Raw genomic sequence first — 24637 nt, forward strand, 5'->3', positions numbered from 1 at the left:
GGCTCTGTTTGCCCCTCAGGATTTCAGTATTCAGCCTGATCTGTTTAGATCCCTTGACTCTTCTGTCCCTCCCAACCCCCATCTGGGACCTGTTCCTGGTGATCTGCACAGAAGCCCACTGGATTGGGTTGAGGAATAGCACCAGCTCTTGGTGGGCCTGGGAAGAGGGCTCAGGAGTCAATGCTATAAAGTGAGTTTGACATTACCTGGTTTGTTTTTGTTTTCTTTGTGGTTTAAAAAATAAAATAGTCTTGTGGTCTTGTGATCCTTAGTGTATTAGTCAGTTCTTATACACGCACCATTCCCACTGAAGTCAGGGAAAGTTGAGCCAGAATAAACTCAGGGTTAAAAACTGATGAGGGACTCAAGGATTTTGCCCAGTGGCTTTATGACAATAATGATATACCACTTATTTAGCACCTTCCATCTGAAGTTATCAAAATACGTTACAAACATTAGTTAATGAAGTTGCAAATCACTTTGTTGGAAAGTCAATATTATTATGATTCTTACATTATAGGTGGGGAATTGAGGGAGAGACAAGGTAAAACTTACTTAAAGTCACACACTGGTAGAGCCAGGACTACAGTTTAGATCTCGGGATCCCAGTACAATGCACTGACCATTAGACCATGCACCCTCTGTAATTTTGCCTTTGCCTATTCTGGCTTTAATCATTTTATTTTCTCTAATAATTAAAAAGACCATCTCCCCCGAGTAAGAGGCCTCTAGTGATGCCACTTGTATTGCAGTCCCCCAAAATGGCTCTCTGGAGAAAGCAAGTAAACATGTGTTGCCAAATTTAACGTGATGATCTGTCTGGGGAAAATGTGACAGTGTTAATGGCTTCATTAAAAAGAAAAGGAGGACTTGTGGCACCTTAGAGACTAACCAATTTATATGAGCATAAGCTTTCGTGAGCTACAGCTCACTTCATCGGATACTGTCTTTCCACAGTATGCATCCGATGAAGTGAGCTGTAGCTCACAAAAGCTTATGCTCATATAAATTGGTTAGTCTCTAAGGTGCCACAAGTACTCCTTTTCCTTTTGCGAATACAGACTAACACGGCTGTTACTCTGAAAAATGGCTTCATTGGAATTTTACATCATTTATCCATTGTCTCACTGTCCATATCTGGTTCAGTACCTCTGCCATATGCCATGGAGCTGTTTCTCTCTTACCGCCCAAATTCTGAGTTTTTCTTCGTCCTATTTTGGCAGAGAATCTCATTAATTCCCCATGCTGTGTATGCCCTGTTCATGTCTTTTGCAGTGTAATCTCTACCAGCACTATGGAGTCCTGTTCAGTGGTGCTCTCCAGGCCTCCAGCTGTGAAGTTCTTGCCCCATGGATCTGTGAGAGAGATCTGAAGGAATCTCCTGCTGCGCTTTCCCAGAAAATGTCCATTGTTCATGCTTGCGGGATCCTGACTGCCTAGTAAGGACACTCCTAAAGCTGAGGTGTGGAAGGCAGAGTCAGGAAAGCACTTCTCCATGGAAGAGTAGTGCATAATAAGGTACATTGTGGGATGAAGCAAGACACAGCTGTAGGTATTAAACAAAGTTTTATTTCAGACCCACTGGAATTATTAATTTACAACAAACACCCACTGAGACAAAGACAGAGTAGGTGCAGCTTCTTATACTGTCTGTCTTTTAGCATGAGGCCCTCTAGATAAAGCTTTTCTTCGATAGGTGTCCAGGCAGAGTGTGCTTCTCCCTGGACTCTGCAGATGGATCACGTCTACTGGTGATCAGTGCTGCCCAGGAAATGATAAATGCCTGTGCATTTTGAACTGTGCCCTGACATTGCAACAAAACCATTGGCAGATGAGAAGGTTCTGAGCCCTGTAGGGTAACAGGGAAATAGGATTATGGGAAAATCTACACATGGCACAACAGTGGTTAGCCCCTTTCACTTGTAAAATTCACAGACATATAAACAGAAACAACAGGTTGGCAGGAAATCCACACTCCAAACATTTCCTAAAGAGACCCAGCTCTTACTTCTCCATCCAGGACTGACAGCTTCTATACTCCCTTTAGGGCAGGGCTGGTACTTTTTCCTTCCCTACAAGGAAGAACAGTAACTCCTTCCTCTCATTGCTGAGGACACAGAGGGCATATTCACCCCACCTCACTCCCTCAGAATCCTACATCATTTTAGCCTCTATGGTAAGAGGGCAAGGTTCCTGATTCACCCCATGTCACTTTTAAGCACTATGACCCATTAATCTGTCTCAGAGACTGATTCTCTGTTTCCAGTCTCCTTGACTCTGGCACTGCACCATCTGGGCAAAAAAGGAATCAAGATGATGGGGTTGGCAATACTGATGTCTTTGTTTTGCTCAAGCTGCTGGCACTCTTGTCAGTGGAAATGAAGCTGCTAGTGCTGAGTCAGGTGATCAGACAGTCAGAGAAGTTAGAAATGAGAGAAGTTAGAAATGATATAGTCTTAGATCCCCCTGCTCATTTCCTGGGGGCCAATGCAGGATGTTTCCCTGTAGCACTTTCCTAGTGCCATCCTGCCATTTTAACTGTCCAAAACTCTGCAACTTCAAGTACTTCCCTTAGACATCCTGTTCCAAGAGACTAAGGTCCTATGAAAAGAAAGTGTTACAAACTCTTTAGCCTGACTACTGTGCATGTCATTGATACCGTTGCTTATTAACTTCAACATTTAAATAGCTGTGACTAAACTTTGAAGGCCTCGTCAGCATCACTGTAGCTCAAAGATGAAAGCCCCTTTATTCTGAACCTTTTGGCCTGGGGGAGGTCTTCTGAAATTAGCAGCCAATGAACTTCCTGTGCAGTTTCACATGTAACATCATAAAGCAACTAAACCTTCCTCTTTTGGCTTGGGCTCTCCATCTTCTGTCAGGACATCCAAAGGAACAGATATTTTCTCCCTGGGGATTGACATATAAAGGACCTGATCAGACACAGCACAGAAAAGTGCATTCCAGCTCTCCTGCCTCTTCCCAAAAAACTACAGGTACAAATAAAGGTATCGTGGCCAAATGCTTCTGGGGCTTTTAATATTAGAGAAGAACATTAATGTATGCACAATGTATTTGTGTTTTCTTATTCAAGAAATGAGAGTGCTTACCATGAAAAATATTATATAGCGGTATAACTTTGATTTTATTTTTCTGTGTTTATAAGTTAGGACAAGTGGTATGGATGGTATATTTGAAGATTTACTTGTGAGACAGTCCAGATGATGTGTAGTTTTCTGTTTATAGTTCTATGCTCTACTCCTCCTTGGGGTAACATGCATTAGCTATAGAGATGTCTGATCTAAATTCCTGGGTCTCAAAAACTTTGAACTTTAGGGAAATCATATGGCCCCATCTCCAGTTATTTTACCTTTAAAGGCAAAATCTACTAGTTCAGCATCTCACAAAGAAATTGGTAGATTCAGTATATAGGGATAACAGGAAACATTTGTTATAGGCTCTCAAGAAAATGTTTGAGACAACAGTTTACATTATGGATGAAGTGATTTGTTCTGAAGGCTGTTGAAGGCTGTTGTGACAGGGCATGGTCCCATACCTGTCTCTTTTCTAACTTGGAGACCGTCTTCTGGTCAAAACACCTTGGGTAATTAATTTACACTGTTCTTTCCCACCACCTTTACGGACGTGCAGTTCTGTATTTACAATCGCTTACTAACCTTAAGGACACAGAAGTTATCTTCCCCCTGAGACATTGCTCCTGGCTCTGACTCTGAAAAGCCTACCAGTCTCTTTCTTCCCCTCAAGTACTTTCTCCCTGTGCCTTTCTACTTTTAGGGCTAATTGGCTTAATTAGCCTTGTAGCTCTCTCCATTCCATCCACAACCTATTGATTAGGCACAGCTTTGCCCCTCGGGTATACTCTGGGGTGATTTAATTGGTGCTCCAGTGATCAGAATGCTGGTACAGCTGCTGTTCCCCAGCCTTTGTCACAGTTGTAAACGAAGGGAGAAGTTAAATGAACCATATGAACTTGTTTGTGAAGACGGTGTCTAGTTGAGTACCCCAGAGAACTCTATCGTGTCTGGGTTTACTTATGTATTTATTCATGATCTGTAAAAATGAGTGAATAACACAATAATGACATGGGAAAGTGCTGGGAACATCATGAAGGACTCTGCAACCTAGAGAATTTAGAAACATCGACAGGAAATAAGGTGAGAACCAAGCCGGACAAAATGAATCTGGGTGAAAATATTCTAAAACAATGAGATTTAATAGTACAAAAGACATTTTGGAGATCAGCAATTCTAATATAGGGTGAAAATGGACAGAATAGTATAGCAGACAATAGCTAATTTAGATTTATTTAAGCAGAAATAGCTTGTCACAGAGCAGGATGCCATACCTAGAATTCTGCATTCTGTTCTGGGCATCTCCATATGAAAAACATGTAGGATATACTCAAATCTGAGGATATTCAGAGGAGGAATAAAAGTAGTGATTAAGGGCAAGATCGATTCATTAATGAAGTATGAGGGAAGCTAAAAAGAAGGGAGTAGGTATAGGCTATGGTTGCTAACTAATGTCAAAATAAGAGATTTTGGAGAGCATGAAACAGTCTACAAATATTGGGAGATGTAAACACAAAGGACAGAGAAAGAGATTGTTCTGGATAATCCAGAATATAATTTGTATAGATATAATGGTATAGAATTAAGAAAAATTTGCATTAGACACTACAAACATTTTACAACAGTGAGTGACTATTCAATAGCTTCCCAAAGGAACTGGTGAGAATGCAATCACTTAAATTATTTAAAAATGGAAAGGACAAGTGGATTTAGGGTCTGATACAGCAAGAGGCTGAGCGCCCTCAGATCCTATTAATGTCACAGATACTCAGCAATTTAAAGAAGTTGCTCAGCAAATTGCAGGAGGAAACCAAGTGTGCAGAACAGGCCTGTACTGGTCCTAAATGGATCTAGGAATAATGCCTTGGTTTGTATTAATGAAAATGAACACACATTACGCCAAGGATAAAAGAATACAGAACTAAAAATAATATTGCTACCACAACCATAAACTCTTGTTCTAAGTGCTACAGACAGTTGGAGCTGAAGATTACTTTTCTATGTATTAGTCAATATCTGTTAGCGGTAGTGAATACAGGTGATCCCTTTCCATGATTTCTTATTATCAAATAGCGTTAATGAAACCTAAAAATCAAAGGCAGAAAAGACCTTGAATGACAAGGCCATCCTGTCCATTGTCCCTTTCACACTTACACATATCCCTCGGACTATTGAATTGCTCCCAAGAGTAGGATTTTTCAAGTCCATTTTTAAGAGGATGCATGGGAATGTTTTTTCCAGCCTCAATTTTTTTTATCCTGTATCCTTTTGACTGTCTCCTCCAAGCCTCTTATAACCTGAATCTATCTAGTAACGATAGCCCCTCATTCCTCTGTAGATGGGTGGCACTTTGGAGAACAAAATACTGTATATAGAATTACTATGATTATTTATTATTTGTATGAAAGTTCAGCCTAGAGGCTCCGACCAAGATCAGGGAAGTATTGTACTAGATAATGTACGAAAACATAGTGAGAGACAGTCCCAGCTCTGAAAAGTTTGCAATCTAAACCACTGTATAAAATATTAAAGGGGGTTAGGTTGTTCCATTTTAACATCAGTTTCTGTGAGGCTCAGAGGTAGCCAAAATATATTTTAATTGTTCATGTTTAAATAGAGGGCAGATAACAGAAAAAAAAGATAAGATGCATGTGCTGCACTGATGTCCTACATTACGCCATTTCCTCTCGCATTTCTGTTCCTCCTGATACAGATTATTGTAATGTAGTTATTTAAACCAATCATTGCAATGTCTTGAGATTTCTTACCTGTTGTGATTTAAGTCTCATAGATCAATTAGTTGTTCATTAAATGTCATCTCAAAGAAGAGCTCTGTGTAGCTCGAAAGCTTGTGTCTCGCACCAATGGGAGTTAGTCCAGTCAAAGATATTACCTCACCCACCTTGTTTCTCTGATATCCTGGAACAGAAGCATCTGCAACTACTCTGCATATTATCCACCATCATCCACTAAAGCAGAGTCTACGGTTTCCACACTTACAGTCCTCCAGGAATGAGTGAGCAGGAAGTGACTTACACAGAACTGAAACTTCACACTCCTTCTGAGCAGCAGAGGAGTCAAAGACCTAGGAACTCTGGGAGCAAAGGTATTGTATGTTAACATGCTGCTAACATATTTTCTGTTTAATGTCTATAGTCAGACCTCTACTCCTCCACCTCTGGAAACTGACATTAGACTTTTTTGAATTATAAAGTAAGAATGTTCCTCTTTTATGCTACCCAGTGCCATGCCACTTAGAAGATAAAACATCTAGGAGCAAATAAGGGTGACAGTCACTGAGGTTTGAAAATAGGACTCTCAGCTCTGGCAGTCATGAAATGTATCCAACTGCTCAAGCAACATGCAAGGACAGTTAGATTGGAGCTGGCTTTCAGACCTGATCTGGTGGGTAGGTTTGGGGTCCAGGTGCTGCCCAAACTATAGTCAGACCCCAGATTCTCAGGACAGGGACTCACTCTGACCATCTTTATGTTCATTCTCTTCCTGTCAGACCCATCAGTTCCAGCTCCTCCCTGGCGGATCATTGCAGTGATTCTGGGGATCCTCTGCTTGGTATCACTGGGAGCAGCAGTGGCCTTGGCTACCAAAGGTAAGTATTTTCAGGAAAGACACCAAGGGCCGAAATCTGATATTAATGTCATTGGTCTAAATACAGACTGACACCACTGAAAATAAGGGGGTTATTCTAGATTTACAGTTGTGACTCAGAGCAGTATCTGGCCCTAGGGATCTGCTCTGAACCATGAGAAATAATTTCACATAACCATTCTCCTTATCTCTTTTCCTGAAATGTCTGAATGCACATTTTGTCCTAGTTTTCCCTGGCCCAGGAAGGAGTGCACAAGGGAGGGGCAGAGCACATCAGATGGGGAATGTACAAACAGCTGCTCCCATTGCCTGTGAAAGCTCCCAGTCAGGGTGGCTGCAAGTCTGGACATTGACACAAGCTGCCTTTGCTGGGTTGGGTGCCCATCCATTTGCACGTCATGTCCAGAGTGGGATTTGAACGCTGTCTGGAATAAGGTGAAATAGGGAAAAGGCCCAGAAGTGGCCAGTGAGACAGAAGCAAGCCCAGGCTGAGCTTTGCTGTGATTTATGAAGATCAACAGGAGCAGCAGCAACAGTTCCAGGAGCATCTACTTCAAAGTCACAGAAGAGGTTAACTAGGCTGCACCGACCAGTCTGCCAGTAGATCCTTGCACTTCCTTTCCCCAAATGGGATTGGAAGATTATCCACCTGGTTACTTTTGAGCTGGTGGTTACTATAGCCCAGTGAGAAGGAATCCTGAGATATTAGATTGGTTCCTTTTTTGATAGGAGAGAAGCAAACTGTGCAGTGGGCCTAGGATGTTACTGCAGATGAAAGGCTGAACAGGCTGCTATTGTGGAGAGATGGGGGTCACTGCAGAAAAGTATCGGTAGAGATTGTGGAATGAGCCGCACTCCTTGGGAGCGCAGCCACATGCCTTTGTACAGCAAGTATTAGATTGGTACGAGGCTGAGACTCAGACAGCTGTGGAATCAAATTAGTGTACTGGTACTGGAGCAGATTTTAAAAGTTTCCCAGTGAAGGTGGAGATGTGGGTGCACTGGCACCAGCTGTCCACATTGCCCAAGGCTGTACAGCAAATGGGAGACTTCCTGGCAGTAGAGCTGACCCATAAACCAGCATGATTTTGGCTGCACCCTCGCACTGAAAGGCAGTTGGATGGGTCATAGATGGACCACTGAAGAGAAGAAAGAGCATACATTGGATTAGAAGGAAATGAACAAGCATCCTCTCCCAGAATCCTGAGGGGACCACCAGCCTCTCCTGTCACTTGTTCCAGTGTGGAGGATGGGAGCATTTTAAATAGTTCTTTAAGGAATATGACTGCAGAGAGATAAGTGGTCTTACAGAGGCCACAAGATTCCTTGGTGTTCAAAGGACTAGCCATGTTACAGTGAGTGAGGGAACATTCTCTTTATTTAATCTACAGCACACTTTGCAACCCTCTAGGATGAAAAAAGTAAAGTATAAGATACATTTATGATCCCTTTACAGGTCACTTCTCTCCAGGCTGCCCTGATCAGTGGGTGGCTTACAGACACAGCTGTTACTTTTTCTCCAGGACAAAAAAGGATTGGCATTCAAGCCAGGAATCCTGTTCTGCAAAGGGATCACATCTACTGGTGATCAGTGACGCCCAGGAGATGGTAAATGCCTGTGCACTTTGATTTGTGACCTGACAGTGCAGCAATACCGTTGGCAGTTGTGAAGATTCTGAGCCCTTTATGGTTATGGGAAAATGGACATCTGTCCTGGAGATCTATAGGATTATGGGAAAATCTATATCTGGCACAGTAGTGGTTATCCCCTTTCACTTGTAACATTGACAGATGTGTAAAGAACAACAACAGGGTGCTGGGAAACACCTGTGATCCTCATGCATCCTGCAGATGTGAGGACTTCTCTTACTTCCACCACAAGAGGGGTTACAACCTGTCTCCAAATTCCCAGTTCTTCACTGGTCTATCCCACAAGCCCCAGAATTCACTGGACTATCAAAGAGGCTGAAATTATCTGTCTCACAGGGCTCATCCAAATAGAAGGGATGTTTGAAAATGTACTATTTCTCTCCCTGGCATTAGATTGCTCTGTTTGCCCATCAGAATTTGAATCTTCAGGCTGCTCCTGTTTAGATTCCTTGTCTCTTCTGTCCCTCTGAAAACTATTCTAGGACCTGTTTGCGGTGTTCCACACAGAAGCCCACTGGATTGGATTGAGGAACAGCACTGGCTCTGGGTGGGCCTGGGAAGATGGCTCAGGAGTCAGTGATACGAAGTCAGTTTGATATTAGTTATTAATATTGGTGATGGTGGTGGGGATTTTGTGGTTTAAAAAATGGGTTAAGTCTTGAGTTCCTTAGTGTTTAGTGTTTGTATTAATTTAGATAGAATATATATGCCAAACATGTTACCAAAACCAAATCACTAACCAACTTTAAACAGTGTTGAACAAGATTGGGTCTTTGGTGTACAAAGACCTGATCCTGCTTACTATCATGGTAAATACACCATTAAAAATCCTTTAAACCTTTTATTAAAGACACAAAAAAGAGGAAAAAACATAAAGCATTTGAAATGTAAAGTATTAAGTATGGCTTTTATTTTTAACAACATGCCTTCTTCCCTTTTCCTTTAGCTGGAGAGAGTTTAGAAGGAGACCTCTCCTTGTCTGACAGTCTTAGAGGGTATCAAAGATTATAGTAACTGGCCTTTTGGGGAAAAGAAAAGAAATTAGTTGAGATTGCTGCTGCTGTTAAAGTTCAATCCCGTTTCATCCCAGGTGCTTTTTGGGATTCAGCTGGAGCTCGTAGGGGTGGCGATGACATCTGGAGCCCTCTCTCTGGCCCTTTTTGGTCCGGACATTTCACAGGATCAGTATCATCAGGCCTGGGGTCCCAGAAAACTGTGGGGGTGGCAGCCAGGATGGTGAAGCTTGCTCTCGCAGCCACCATCTTTTCTCCCCAAAGTCTTTCTTTTTTTCTTTAAGGAACCACAAAGGGAATGGGGGGTGCAATTATCCCATCCCCACATTATTTAGTTCACCAGTTAGACCTAGTTTCTGATACACCAATTTTGGTTTATTAATTTCTGGTTGCACATATTCTGTTTTCATCAAGCATGATTTCAGCTTAGTCTTTGAAGCATATTAGTAGGCCTTTTTGTTGACTCTAATTCAGTCTTTCTATCTCCCTTTCTATCACACCTTTCCCCTTCAACATTTGTTACAAAACATTATTGTCACATCTCATAAATACATTTCCAGAAATACATTTCACATATTTTTACAGTTGAGCTCCCAGTTAGGGTAAATTTGTAGGGCCAGTTTTCAAAACAATAATCAGTCCTCATACACACAATGGTCCCATTAAAATCACAGAAAAGTTAGCCTGAATAAAGACAGGGTTAAAAAGTGATTAAGGACTCCAGGATTTTGACCAATGGTTTTGATGATGATGATGATGATGATAATGATATAACACTTCTCTAGCATGTTCCTTTTGAAGATATCCAAACACTTTACAAACATTAGTTAATGAAGCTGCAAATCACCTTGTTGGTAGGTTAGTATTATTATGAATTTTATTGGTGAGAAATTGATGGACATGCAAGATAAATGACTTGCCTAAATTCACACAGTCGGTGGAGTCACAGTTCAGGTCTCAGGATCCCAGCACACTGCATTGACCACTACACCATGAACCCTTTAGTTCTGCCTCTGTTTATGCTGGCTTTACCCACTTTATTTTCTCGAGTACTGAGATAATCTCCCCCTGAGGAGGTGGCCTCCAGTATTGCCACTTTTATACCAGTCTCCTAAACTGGCTGTCTGTGAAAACCAAGTAAATATACACTGCCAAATTTGACATGATAATCTGTGTCTAAGGCAAGGTGTTACAGTGTTAATGGAGTCATTATGAAGTTTACACTATTTATCCATTGTCTGACTGTCCACTTCAGATTCAGTCACCCCTGTCACATGCCATGGAGCTGCTTCTCTGTTACCACTGAGTTTTTCTTCCTCCTATTTTGGCAGAGAATCTCTTGCTAATTCTCGTGTGTGTGAGTATGTGTGTTCTGTGCATTTATTTTTCAGGGTAATCTCTAACAGCCCTGTGCAGCGCTGTGTCGTCCTGTTGAATGGTTCTCTCCAGGCTTCCAGCTGTGAAATTCCCTCACCATGGATATGTGAGAAAGACCTGAACTAATCTCCTGCTACTCTTTCCTAGAAAATGTCCATTGTTCATGCTTGCAGGATCCTGATCACCCAGCAAGGACACAGCTAAAGCTTCTTCACAGTTAGAAAAAATCTGCTGGTACTTCATAGGGGTTATTAGCCGGGATTGCCATGATTCCAGAAATCATATAGGTATCTGAATCGAATTGTACCTGAGCCCCTAGAAAGAGCAGCATTGTTTTGGTGTACAAGAAGGCAAATTCCTCATAAATGAAAATGTTGCTGATGTTTGTATTCCTGCTCTTTAACATGATTGTATTGTAAGACTACTGGAAATAGGAAAAAAAGTAAAAGCTGATTTTATGATATTTTTTACTTTATTACATTTCATTCAATCACAGAAAAAAATATTCAGATATGAGAATAAGAATGGTCAGACTAAACTATTTTCCCCAACAGGTATTTTTAAAGGTGTTCTTTAAAGGTATGGTGAGGCCACATCTGGAGTATTGCGCCCACTTTTGGGGCCCCCACTACAGAAAGGATGTGGACAAATTGGAGAGAGTCCAGCAGAGGGCAGTGGAAATGATTAGGGGGCTGGGGCACAAGATGTATGAGGAGAGGCTGATGGAACTGGGCTTATTTAGTCTGCAGAGGAGAAGAGTAAGGGCGGATTTGATAGCAGCCGTCAGCTACCTGAAGGGGGGTTCCAAAGAGGATGGAGCTTGGCTGTTCTCAGTGGTGGCAGATGACAGAACAAGGAGCGATGGTCTCAAGTGGCAGTGGGGGAGGTCTAGGTTGGATATTAAGAAAAACTATTTCACTAGGAGGGTGGTGAAGCACTGGAATGGGTTACCTAGGGAGGTGGTGGAATCTCCATCCTTAGAGGTTTTTAAGGCCCAGCTTGACAAAGCATTGGCTGGGATGATTTAGTTGGGGTTGGTCCTGCTTTGAGCAGGGGGTTGGACTAGATGACCTCCTGAGGTCTCTTCCAATCCTAATCTTCCATGATTCTGTGTTAAGTACAGTGATCACACTTTAAAAGAGTCTTCCATTTGGAAATATGGTCACTCAAACCAGTAGCATATTTAAAAATACAAGAAACTTTTCATGTGGATCCACTCTACATACAACATGGGAGATGCACACGTACAAAATGGGAAATGACTGCCTAGGGACTGTCACCTGGTGTGCTGAGACTACCTCTGAGCCCATTTTCTCTGCCACTTTGAGACTCCAGAACCCTGTCCTGTTGAGCCAGACACTCAAGCCTGTTGCAACATAGACCCAGGGTCTGAACTATGCCCCCAAAGCTGCAGACTAAACTGAAAACAGCTCAGCAAGTGCTCCTGCGTCCAGCACCCAGACATCTAGCTCCCAATGGGATCCAAACCCCAAATAAATCCGTTTAACTCTGTATAAAGCTTATACGGGGTGTGATGGGGCAAGGCCAGATGGCTATAGAAAAGTAGCGGGAGATAGATATATTAGCTCCAGGCTAAACAAATCCCTGGTACCAGGATAAGTGAAATGGCAGCTGCTCCAGGTCAATTAAGACACCTGGGGCCAATTAAGAACTTTCCAGAAGGCAGGGAGAAGGCTAGGTCGATTGGGACACCTGAAGCCAATCAGGGGCTGGCTGAAACTAGTTAAAAGCCTCCCAGTTAGTCAGGTGGGTGTGCATGTCAGGAGCTGTGGGAGGAAGTTGCGCTGTTGGAGAGACTGAGTAGTACACACCATATCAGGCACAAGGAAGGAGGACCTGAGGTAAGGGTGAAGTGGAGCTTGAGGAAGTGAGGGCTGCTGTGGGGGAAGTAGCCCAGGGAATTGTACATGTCATGTTTCTAAAAGGTCAGCTATCATAGCTGATACTATTAGGGTCCCTGGGCTGGAGCCCGGAGTAGAGGGTGCGCCCAGGCTCCTTCCCCGCCCCCTTTGCCCCCTGATTAATCACTGAGACTGGGAGACAACAGAGACTGTGCAAGGAAGGATAACTTCTCCTCACCTCCCTCGCTGGCTTATGATAAAAATGGCTCAGTAGACTGTGACCCTTGTCTCTAGAGAGAGAAGGGTTACATGGAGGGTCACAGTGAGCCTCTGAGGCTAGCGAAATCCCCCAGGAAACGCGGGACTCACGGAAGCAAGGACAGAGCTTTGTCACAGGGGTAAACTCATAAATTGTCCACCCTCTATAACACTGACAGAGAGATATGCACAGCTGTTTGCTCCCCCAGATATTAGTCACTTACTCTGGGTTAATTAATAAAAAAAAGTGATTTTATTAAGTATAAAAAGTAGGATTTAAGTGTTTTCAAGTAATAACAGACAGAACAAAGTAAGTTACCAAGCAAAATAAAATAAAACACGCAAATCTAAGCCTAACACATTAAGAAACTGATTACATATAAAATATCACCCTCAGAGATGTTCCAATAAGCTTCTTTCACAGACTACAGAGTAGCAGCCGTGTTAGTCTATATTTGCAAAAAGAAAAGGAGTACTAATGGCACCTTAGAGACTAACCAATTTATTTGAGCGTAAGCTTTCATGAGCTACAGCTCACTCCATCGAATGCATCCGATGAAGTGAGCTGTAGCTCACGAAAGATTATGCTCAAATAAATTGGTTAGTCTCTAAGGTGCCACTAGTACTCCTTTTCTTTTCACAGACTAGACTCCTTCCTAGTCTGGGCCCAATCCTTTCCCCTGGTACAGTTCTTGTTAGCTCCAGCTCAGGTGGTAACTAGGGGATTTCTCATGACTGGAACTTCTTTGTTCTGTTCGACCCCCTTATATATCTTAGGCACAAGGCGGGAATCCTTTGTCCCAATCTGGGTTAGCACCCCTCCTTCTAAATGGAAAAGAACCAGGTTAAAGATGGATTCCAGTTCAGGTGACATGATCACATGTCACTGTAAGACTTCATTACCCATTTGCCAGCACACAGGTATACAGGAAGACTTACAAGTAAACAGAGACATTTACAACCGATTGTCCTGGTTAATGGGAACCATCAAGATTCCAAGCCACCATTAATGGCCCACACTTTGCATAATTACAATAGGACCTAGGAGTTATATTTCCTATTCCTAGTTTCAGATACAAGAATGATACATTCATACAAATAAGATGACCATACTCAGTAGATTATAAACTTTGTAATGATACCTTACTAGAGACCTTTTGCATAAAGCATATTCCAGTTATGTCATATTTACACTCATAAGCATATTTCAATAAAGCATTATGGAGTGCAGCGTCACAGAGGAGTTGTAATAGAGGTTTATAAAACAATGAATGGGACAGGGGAGGCCATTCTGCAGCTCCTAATTACCATTTCCTTTGAAACAAAAAATGGGGGTTCACAGTGAAATTAAAAATGCAATACATTGTAAATGGATAAAATTAAATATTCCATTGACATAACATAAAATTAATGCGTGGAACTCAGAACTCTATGATATTCTTTGGTAATCCACTGCTGAGAAGTAACCCCTCTAGCTCACTGAGATTAAAATAAGAATTAGACATTTATGAGCTAATTCTCCTCTCATTGACACTGACCTCAGTGGAGTTACACCTGATTTACATCTGAGTAAGGCCCTTCCAACAATGAACTGTATCTTCAGTGAAATTAGTTAGAGTTTAAATTTCCATGATCATCCATCACCATTTTTCAGGACATCAGTTTATTAACAGCGAGGGTGGTACAAGGCGGTGTCAGGGAGAAATTTCTCCATGGGATAGTAGTGCATAATAAGGTACATAGTAAGTGATGCAAGACACAGTTGTAGGGTATTAAACAGGTTTATTTCAGCCACACTGGAGGGATTAATTTACAACAAACACCCCTTGAGTCCAAGACAGAGTAGGTGCAGCCTCTTGTACTGTGTGCCTTTTAGCGTAAGGCCCTCTAGGCCAAGTTTTGATTAGGCAGGGATCCAGGTAGAGCATGCTCCTCTCTAGACAGAGGGGTCTTTCCCATACTCCAAACATGTCCCTTTAAAAGGCTTAACTCTCTAAAGAGTCCCAGCTCATACTCTTCCATCCAGGACTGACAGCTCATGCACTTCATTTAGGGCAGAGCAGGTACTTTTCCTTCCCTACAAGAAGTGCAGTAACTCCTGGAGCTATGATATCATATAGCTATGTAATCATGATTTTATCTTTTCCCTGTTTATAGCTCAGTACAAGCAGTAGGGATGGTGTATTTAAAGATTTACTGATGACACAGTCCAGGTGACATGTATTTCTCTGTTAATAATTCTGCGATCTACTCCTCCTTGGGGTAAAATCCATTAGATCTAGATCAGAGATGGGTCCAATCTAAAATTCACCCCATCACGCTCCCCCAGAGTCCTGCATCATATTAAGTTCTATGATAACAGGACAAAGTTACTGCTTCACTCCATGTCACTTTTAAGCTACGTCTGCTCCACAAGGTAGGGGGATGATTCCCCTGTTTGTATACACATATTCGCAATGGCACTCATCGACCTAGCACAAGTATACATAGCAGTGTCGCTGCAGTAGCAAGGATAGCAGCAGTGGAGGGATGGCTTAGCTGTGCTGAGTACATACCCACTGGTATGTACTCGTACTGGTATTTCAGATGGATGTGTACTTGGCACGGCTCAGCCATGCCTCTGCTGCCACTCTCCATGCTACCATGGCTACACTCACACCCCAGCTCATAGTGTAGACATAGCCTTAGGCACCACGACCCTGAAACTGCCCATTGAGCTGCCTCAGAGGCTGACTCTCTTCTCTTTGTTCCCATTCTCCTTGACTCTGGTGTCACATGATCTAGGCAAAGAAGCCTGAAAATGATGATGGGGTTGGTGTTGGCCCTACTGGTACGGTGATGTTTTGCTGGGGCTGCTGGCACACCTGTGCTGAGGCTGGTGATCAGACAGTCGGAGAAGTTAGAAATGAGACAATCTTGAATCTTCAGCCTATATCCCAAGGGGCAAGGAAGGATGTTTCCCTGTTGCACTTTCCTAGTGCTGTCCTGTCACTTTAAATGGCCAGAAGTCTGGGGCTTCAAGTATTTCCCTAGTGGAGACTGTTCCAAGAGACTGAGAGCCTAGGAGCACAAAGTGTAGCACATTGTTTGGCCTAACTACTGTGTGTGTCATAGATACTGTTGCTTCCTAACTTCAGCATTTAAAAAGCTGTAAATTAACTTTGAATTTAACACCATGAGCCAAGTCACATCACTGTAACTCAGGAGGCAAGCCCCTTTATTCTGAGCACTTTGGACTGGGGGAGGTCTTCTCAAATTAGCAGCCATGGAACTTCCTGTGCGGTTTCAGACAGAACGTCATAAAGTAACTAAAACTTCCTCTTTTGGCTTGCATTCTCCATCTTCTGTCAGGACAGCCAGAGGGACAGATATTTACTTCCTGGATATTCATATATAGAGGATCAGATCAGACAGAACGGAAAAGTCTTTTCCAGCTCTCCTGCGTCTTCCCAAACAACTACAGGTACCAAAAAAAAAAGAAAAAGATATCAGGCCAAATGCGTCTGGGTTTATTGTTATTAGAATAGAACATAAATGTAGGTAACATTCACTTGTGTTTACTAATTCAAGAAATGAGTGAAAGTGTTTACCATGAAAGATATTATATAGATGTGTAACTTTGATTTTATTTTTTTCTTTTGTTATGGTTCAGTACAAGCAGTAGGGATGGTGTGTTTAAAGACTGACTGGTGAGGCTATTCAGGTGACATATAGTTCTCCGTTTATAATTCAGTGATCTACTCCTCCTTGAAGCAACATGCATTAGATATAAAGTAGAGAAAAGTCTGATCTAAAATTCTGGATTTGTGTGCCATTTCTAGTTATTTTTACTATGAAAATCAAAAGCTACAAGTTCAACATTAGACTCAAAAGGTGGTAGATGGGATATATAGTTGAAAGCATTTGATATCTCAAGAAAACATACTTGAGAAAAGAGTTCACATTAGCTTGGCTTGAAGTGGAATCATTTGTCCTGAAAACTGTTGAAGGCTGTCACCAAAGGGAAAAGATAAAAGACAATAATATGAACTTGTGAAGGAGGTGATCGGTGGGGTATCACAAAGGACTTTGTTGGGTCATGTATTTGTTCTTAATTTGTAAATAACACAATAATGAAATATTAAATCTCCGGATGTGGTAAATTTTGGCTCCACTGCAATGCACAAATGCCCCTGCCTACTCCTGTAGGCACCTAAACTCACTCAGCAATTATAGTTTTGCAATAAAAGTTTCCTAGGCACCTATATTTGTGCCTTTGGGCATGCACACTGCTGGCTCCCTGTCAGTCCCTGGGTACCTATCGCTTACCTAAGCTCCACAGTGATTCACAAACCCGGGGGGAGACAGGCATTCATCTTCAGGACCTGATCTTCTAGGTGTGTTGTGGTGTGCCTAACGCCACACAGAACAGCTGGGGTGGGGGTGGAGGGGAACGAGGATGACTTGTCATGAATTTTAACCCAGTGGTAAGAGTACTCATAGGTACTGGAACTAGGGGGTGAGGGTGCTGCCACGCCCCCGGTTTGAAGTGATTTCCATTAGGATTTACAGTTCGGTTCAATGGCTCTCAGGACCCCCACTATACAAATTGTTCCAGTATCTGAGTGTACCCACCTGGGATGGTGGAGACTCCCAGTTCAAGCCCCCACCTCCCGCCTCCATCTCAGGTAGCAAAGAGGTTTGAACTGGGACCTGCCAACTCTCAGGAGCTTGCTTTAACAATTGGACTACAGGACATTCAGATGTGGGGCTCACTCAGGCTCTCCTGTTGAAGCTGTTGCACTCTGGATGAATATTTACAGAGTCATTGGAGCCAGGGGACTGGATCCGGGAATCCCACATTTCTGAATGTTCTAACCACAAAGCTATACAATCATTCTCATGTTTGTGTTCTCCCTCTTGGTCTCTCTATTTCTCTGGCCCAAATGAGCCTTTAAGAGACAGAGAAAAAGAGAGAGAACAGAGTCATGATGGCTCTATATCCTGGTGGTTAGAGCATTCAGAGACATGGGCACCCTACTGCAATGCTCATTATTTATCCAGAGTGAAACAGCTTCAAGAGGAGAGATGGAAGAAGCCCCGCATCAGACTATGCCATAGCCCAGTGGTTAGAGCACTCCTCTGAGTGACAGGATTTGAACAGGGATCTTCCCCTTGTGCTCATGTATGGTTATGAGGGAAGTCCTAATCCCCCTGCCTTCTTGCTAAAGTGGCATAAGGCACCAAACTCTGAGAGGTTGGGGCTTAGCACACACTCCTCTTGTCAGCATCTCCCACTGGCTAACTGAGGCAGCTCTCTGCCTAGCATCGTGGCTTTGGTGCATCACAGTCTAAGGCTCCTCTCTCCATTCATTCTATAGAGAGCCAGGCACTATAACTCAGGCTTTGTGTATCACAGTGATTTTTTCAGGCACATAAAAGGTAGGTGTTGTGACACTGAGCATCAGAACATCCTTTTGAGCATTCAGCCCTAAGACATTTGGAAATCAACAATGCCAACAGACATACTGGGTGAAATGAATGATAGCAGCCAATAGCTAATTTAGATTTGTGTAAGCAGAAAAGAGCTTGTCACAGAGCAGGGTGCCACACACAGAATAGTGCATTCTGTTCTGAACACCTCCATACTAACCATATGTATTAAATCTGAGGTTATTCAGAGAAGGGAAACACTAGTGAGTAAAAGGCTAGAGTGATTGCCTAATGAGGGATGAGGTAAAATGAAAAGAAGGGTACAGGTATAGGCTAAGGTTGCTAACTAGTGATGAAAGAAGAGGGCAGTTTAGAGAGCTTGGCAAAGACTACAAATATTTGAGAGATGTAAACACAAAGGACAGAGGAAGAGATTGTTTCAGATAATTCCAAATATAATATGGAATAATGGTATAGAATTAAGAAAAATAAAATTTAAGCTAGATACTAGAAACAGTACAGGGAGTGACTGTGCAATAGCTTTCTGAAGGTGTTACTGAGAACACAATCACTTGAGATATTTAAAAATGGAAAGGATGAATCCTGATATTGCAAAACATTGAGTGACCTCAAATTCTATTAATACCAATGGTAATCAGCAATACAAAAAAAGTTACTCAGCAAATTGTAGGAGCAAGCAGAACAGAACTGTACTGGCATTATATGGATCTCTGAATAGTGACTTGGTCTGCATTCGTGAAAAGGAACACATTATGCAAAAGAAAAAAGAATACCAACCTATAACTAATATCGCTAAAAAGGCCAAAAATTCTTGGTCTAAGTGCAATAGACAATAGGAGTTGAAAATTTTCCCTTTTTTTCTATATATTAGTCAGTATCTTTTAGAGAGCAACTATGAATGAGGTCTTTTATTGGACCAGCTTTTGTTGGTGAGAGAGACAAGCTTTCAAGCTTACACTGAGCTCTTCTGACCTGAAGAAGAGCTCTGTGCAAGTGCGCTTGTCTCTCTCATCAATGGAAGTTGGCCCAATAAAAATTATTACCTCTCCCAGCTCGTCTCTCTAATATCCTGGGGCCAACACGACTACAACAACACTGCATGGTATCTTTTAGAGACAGACAATGCAGGTGATGCTTTTATATGACTGATTATCATTAATTAACTTTACTGAAATACAGAAATGAGAAAAGACCTATGGGACAAGGCTATCTTGACCATTATCCCTTGCACACATAAACACATCCCTCAGACTACTGGATTGCTCCCCGAAAGTAAATTTTGTTACATTCCATGTTAAACAGACTCATGCAATGGGGATTCCAGCACCAATTTTTTTATCCAGTATCCTTTTGACTGTCTCCTTCAAGCCTCTTAAAACCTGAATCTAACTAGTAACAATAGCCTCTCACTTCTTCTGCTGATGGGTAGCACTTTGGAGAGCAAAATACTAGATTTACAATCATTATGTCTGTTTAATATTTGTATTACAATAGAGCTTGGAGGCAACATACAAGCTATGGGTGCCATTGTGCTAGACACTGTGTGAACACCCAGTGAGAGACAGTCCCAGCCCTGAAGTGTTTGCAATCTAAACCACTGTGAATAGTATTAAAGGTGGTCTAGGTTGATCCATTTGAATATCCATTTTTCTGAGACTCAGAGGCAACCAGAATATATTGTCATTATATAGTTAAATAGAGGGCAAATAATAGACAAAGATGATAGGATGCATGTACTGAACTCAGTATGCCATTTAATCCTGCATTTCTGTTCCTCTTACTACAGACTATTGTAATGCAGTAAATTAAAACCAATCACTGCAATATCCTGTTATTTTTTACCTGATATTTCTAGATCCATTGGTTTTTCATCAAATGCCATCATCTATCATAGGCCACTGAAGAAAAGCCTACAATTTCCACACTCACCATCCTCTAGAAATGAGCAAGCAGGAAGTGACTTACACAGAAGTGAAATGTCACACTTCTGAGCAGCAAAGGAGACAAAGACCTGGGAACTCTGAGAGCACAGGTATTGTATGTTAACTAGCTGGTAACATATTTTCTGTTCTACTGTCCATGGTCAAACCTCTGTCCCTATCCCAGGAAACCGACACTAGATTTTTGGAATAGTAAAGTTGGAATGTTCATTTGTTATGTTGCCATATGCTATGCTACTAAGACAATAACAACATCTACAACCAATCAGGTTGATGGTCTTTGAGATTTGAGAAAGAGGCTCACAGCTCTGGCAGTCATGAACAGTATCCATGAGCACAAGCACCTGGCAATGGCAGTTATAGAGGGGCTGGTTTTCAGACTGCTCTGGTGGATAGCTTTGGGACCTGGGTGTTGCTCAGATAAACTGTAATCTGATGCCAGATACTCAGAAAAGTGGCATCCCATCTTTCCCATCTTTATGTTCATTCTTTTTAGATTCTCCTACTCCATCTTCTCCCTGGTGGATCATTGCAGTGATTCTGGGGGTCCTCTACCTGGTATCACTAGGAGCAGTGGTGGCCTTGATTGCCAAGTGTAAGTAATTGCAGAAAAGACACAGGGGGACTGATACACTCCTGCATTAATCCAGTTTTATGCCATTGTCAGTCCACTGTGTAACACTGATGTAAAACTGATGTAATGCAGAAGAGCAGATGCAGTGGCTTGTACATAACCCCTCTCCTCCAGCCATCCCCTGATTTAGGGTGCATTTTGATTTGGTCCCATATTTTATTCTTATGAGCCTAGATGTTAGGCTTTACTTTCCTATTCTTACTGTAGAATATGCACCTTCTTCTATACAGGGATTATTGTTCAGAGGAAATTCACAGGTAAGTTCTTCCATACATGTTCAAAGAATCAAATTTCAAAACTCTTCTTTAGCAAAAAAAGTAATGTTATTAAACACACAAGCAAGCAACCCCAGTTAAACATTAATTTTACAAGAACAAAGAGTAATGCCATGATGCTATTTGTGTTTCCTTAAAATGCAAACTTGATTTTTCATTTTAAGTGGTGTAATGTATTAATATAATTGCAAATGCAAGTTTTCCAGGACTCCCATCCATCAGAAAATTTTAGCCAGCTGGGAAATGCATATCAGCAGCAACAGACTAAAACTCCCGGTCAAAAATCACACAAGGAAACCGGAGGTAAATATTTTGTTGTTAGAAGGCTTTCCCTTCACCCTCTCCCAAGGTTCTTGTCACACAGACAGAAAGCAGAAGACCAGAAGCCCGAAGTGCAGGCAATTCGATGTTTATTGGGTTAGTTCCAAACAAGCATATCCATAGCTCTACACGCTGGCAGGGTCTGTTTCCCAGTGTTCCCTTCCCAGCTCTGACGCTGCAGAGCCTTGCCTGTGTCCCCGTTCCCCCCTCCCATTCCTAATTCCCATCTCCTCCTCTTTAGCAGGCCCAAATATACCTGCAGTGCATGCCCCTATCACACCCCTTACAATTTATGGTCATGTTCCATTTGGGAGGGTCGCGAGTTTGGGTCTTTGTCCCACCTCTTTTGTATCCCATGGGAAGGGTAAGGAGTGAGGTTATACTCTGGCCAAGGCGAGGGTTTTCTTTGGCTTTTAGTGTTTCTTATGCCTTCCCCCCATTCCTCCTTGCCCCTTCTGACTGGTTGCTTGACCTTGCCTTGAGAGAAGAGCCAGGCAGTCTTCCAGTGTATGCGTATATATTACACTCCCACCATACCCTGTAACACTTTAACTGCTCTATCCCTTATCTCTTCCCATTGTATTAACAAACCTGTCTGGCTAGGGAGAAGCAACACACACAGTGTCTTTTGTTCTTTGTTCACACATATTAGTATAAGATATAAGAGTATCAAAAAGTCAACCCCAAAATTCTATCTCAGGCTGATAAACAAGCCTGTATGCAAAGACAGCTGTCCACATTGTTCAGCTTCCTGAAGACAAAAGCATAAATAAATTGCATATAATTATCCCATAATATTGCAGCATGAAGGTTCTCAATAACAGAGCCAAATGAAACCAACTAAACATGCTGAATGAGCAATGTAGGGAGATCTAAAAATACAAGTTTTGCTGAGTACATGTGGTTGAAATGAACAGAAATGGAGCTCACCTGTTGCTTATGAACTTATTGCTTCTTCAGTAACTCAAGCAAGAACCGATGGGATTCCTGTTCATTGAACTCAGCAGCTCTAGGCTGAAGTAGGAAAGCAGTAAGTGCAGGAGAACTTAGAGGAGTGAGAGGGGAAACAAACGATTACAAAATAAAGAAATGTATTTAGAATAACCACATTAGCATATAGCCTCCTGAAACACCACAGCATGAGAAGAACTGCAAAAGAGAAGTTGCTTTAAATAATAAAAACCCTAGAGTACAACAACATAAGCTGCCTAACATCTCTACAGGGCCCTGATGGGACATGAAAACCAAATGTGATTTGGCCTGACGTAAATCAGGGAGAATTCCCAAACTAAACACTGTAACCATAAGTTTGTAGATACAAAAGACAGTGCAGCTTGGCCAGCCCTACAGCTATAGCCATCACTTTTGGTGCTGTGAGAGGTACAGAATGAGCAGGCCAGCAATAGCTCATGTGAATAATGGGGTGGTTTGGGTGGTGATCGGATCATAACAAATCTACATCCATATATGTGCAAGCCACCAGTCAGGAGCTAAACTACATACTTCCACTATCTGCAATAGAAATGATACCTTTCAGCTTCCATAGCACAGGCCTCTATCACTTGAGATGGGATTATATCCTTTTTAGAGGCATCAACTAGGGAGAAAATCGAACTCTTGAATACGTTGCTTTCTATCCAATGGAGAGCAGTAGGGCAACATATACAAATCAGTAAAGGACATTAAACAATAGCAGATTGCATCACACCCATCAGCCAGATATCTGATGAGGCTATGAATGTGTTTTCTTTTCAAGGAAGTAAATTCAGCCCTTGCCCAGGGAACTGGAGGCAGCATGGAGACTATTGTTATCACTTTCCTACAACATGGAAAACTTGGCAAGAGAGTAAAGATTATTGCCTTTCTTTAGGCTCCAACCTTCTTAAGATTGAAAACAAGGAAGAACTGGTAATCTCTTACCCTTCATTTTCCAGAACCAACCTCCGTATTTTTGGGCAGGATTGCAAAACATTTTTTCCCTACAGCCCTATTCCCCAACCAGTACAGATTCCTGTCCACCATGATCACTGCAGTGTGCAATGGGCCAACTCAAGGATTTGAGGTGCTTAGAAGGTGATTCCTTGAGTTACCCCCAAATATAACTGTCTCACACAAAGAAAAGGAGTACTTGTGGCACCTTAGAGACCAACCAGTTTATTTGTTGGTTAGTCTCTAAGGTGCCACAAGTACTCCTTTTCTTTTTGCGAATACAGACTAACACGGCTGCTACTCTGAAACCTGTCTCACACAGTGTATACAACAAGATTTTGTGCACTAGTTTAAAAGGTACGAAAAGAAATCCTAATCCCAAATAACCCTGAAGCCAAACACATCTGCAATCAATGGAAAGTCACGTATTGACTTCAGCATGCTGTGGATTAGACCCCAAACTAGCAGAGGCAGCCTGTGGGAAGGTCCATTGGCACCAAAGGGTAAAGGTGCCTCACATCCCGTCACAACTCCTGGACCTCACTAAGGAGCAGTAATGACAGGGCCTGAGGGGAACCTCATCCAGGATCCCCAGTTGGAAGGATGGTGGCTAGCCTGTGGAGTGACCCTAGAGGGAGAGAAGAGATCAGTTGTAACAAAATTTATAAAAATTTATAAAAAATCTATAAAATCTGTGGGTCTATTAACTGGGAGAAAAAAACTAAATCTAATTCTTCAGGGACAGTTATGGGCAGGGCAGGAAGCTCAGCACATGGACTCTGTTCAGGACTCCTCAGTCACATTCCATTCCCTGATAGCCATACAGTGATAAAATGGTCAAATAGCATGGATTGGGGTTAAATGATTTGGTTATGTTCCCATACAGGATTTCATAAAGTCAGTGACATTTACTTACCACTGGATTGGATTATCTCGTAAGACAGACAATGAGTCCTGGGTGTGGGGGGACGACACAGCTTTCACCAGTGACTTGTAAGTGACTCTCAGTGAGAGAAACTGTTCCCTTCTGTTTGGCTTGCTATATATGTTCTACAAGCAGCAGGCATTTATACCACAGCCAAGCATAGGGGATACATGCAGCTGCCCGGCCCCTGAGAAGCATTGGGGAGATAGTGGCTCAGGTGGACAGTTTTTATCCAGGGCTCCTCCACACACATACACAGATTTGAGGAGGCACAATTTGTTTCATTCATTAGGTTCATTCATCGCCACCCCTGGCATGC

The 24637-nt window shown here is 42.2% G+C and overlaps 2 protein-coding genes across 3 annotated transcripts in view; both read left to right on the top strand.

Moving 5' to 3' along the window:
• The first annotated feature begins 3022 nt into the window (after window positions 1–3022).
• LOC114021663 (killer cell lectin-like receptor subfamily G member 1) lies at window positions 3023–11204 on the top strand. The gene is made up of 5 exons (XM_027831468.2): window positions 3023–6198; window positions 6604–6702; window positions 8158–8309; window positions 8834–8937; window positions 10756–11204. Exons 1-5 carry the CDS (start codon window positions 6105–6107, stop codon window positions 10865–10867), a joined length of 561 nt encoding a protein of 186 aa, XP_027687269.2. The 5' UTR covers window positions 3023–6104; the 3' UTR covers window positions 10868–11204.
• A 4570-nt stretch (window positions 11205–15774) lies between these two features.
• The window catches only part of LOC102929876 (killer cell lectin-like receptor subfamily G member 1), a 44022-nt gene continuing 35159 nt past the window's right edge, over window positions 15775–24637 (top strand). The window contains exons 1-6 of one of the 2 annotated variants that reach the window (XM_037889733.1): window positions 15775–16324; window positions 20150–20326; window positions 20731–20829; window positions 21342–21446; window positions 23221–23372; window positions 24280–24386. In XM_037889733.1, coding sequence (XP_037745661.1) covers window positions 20236–20326; window positions 20731–20829; window positions 21342–21446; window positions 23221–23372; window positions 24280–24386 — 554 coding nt within the window. In that variant the 5' untranslated portion in view covers window positions 15775–16324; window positions 20150–20235. The remainder of the gene's footprint in view (window positions 16325–20149; window positions 20327–20730; window positions 20830–21341; window positions 21447–23220; window positions 23373–24279; window positions 24387–24637) is intronic. The other variant, XM_043550229.1, reaches the window with a different exon arrangement.

The sequence above is a fragment of the Chelonia mydas genome, chromosome 1 (genome assembly GCF_015237465.2).
Source record: "Chelonia mydas isolate rCheMyd1 chromosome 1, rCheMyd1.pri.v2, whole genome shotgun sequence".
Lineage (NCBI taxonomy): Eukaryota > Metazoa > Chordata > Testudines > Cheloniidae > Chelonia > Chelonia mydas.

What these genes read in the sequence shown, in the direction of transcription:
- LOC114021663 (XM_027831468.2), top strand. Translation starts at nt 6,105, where the DNA reads ATGAGTGAGCAGGAAGTGACTTACACAGAACTGAAACTTCACACTCCT. An exon ending in TCAGTGACGCCCAGGAGATG is followed by an intron (nt 8,310 to 8,833) that starts GTAAATGCCTGT and finishes AAACTATTCTAG; the next exon opens with GACCTGTTTGCGGTGTTCCA. An exon ending in TCAGGAGTCAGTGATACGAA is followed by an intron (nt 8,938 to 10,755) that starts GTCAGTTTGATA and finishes TTTATTTTTCAG; the next exon opens with GGTAATCTCTAACAGCCCTG.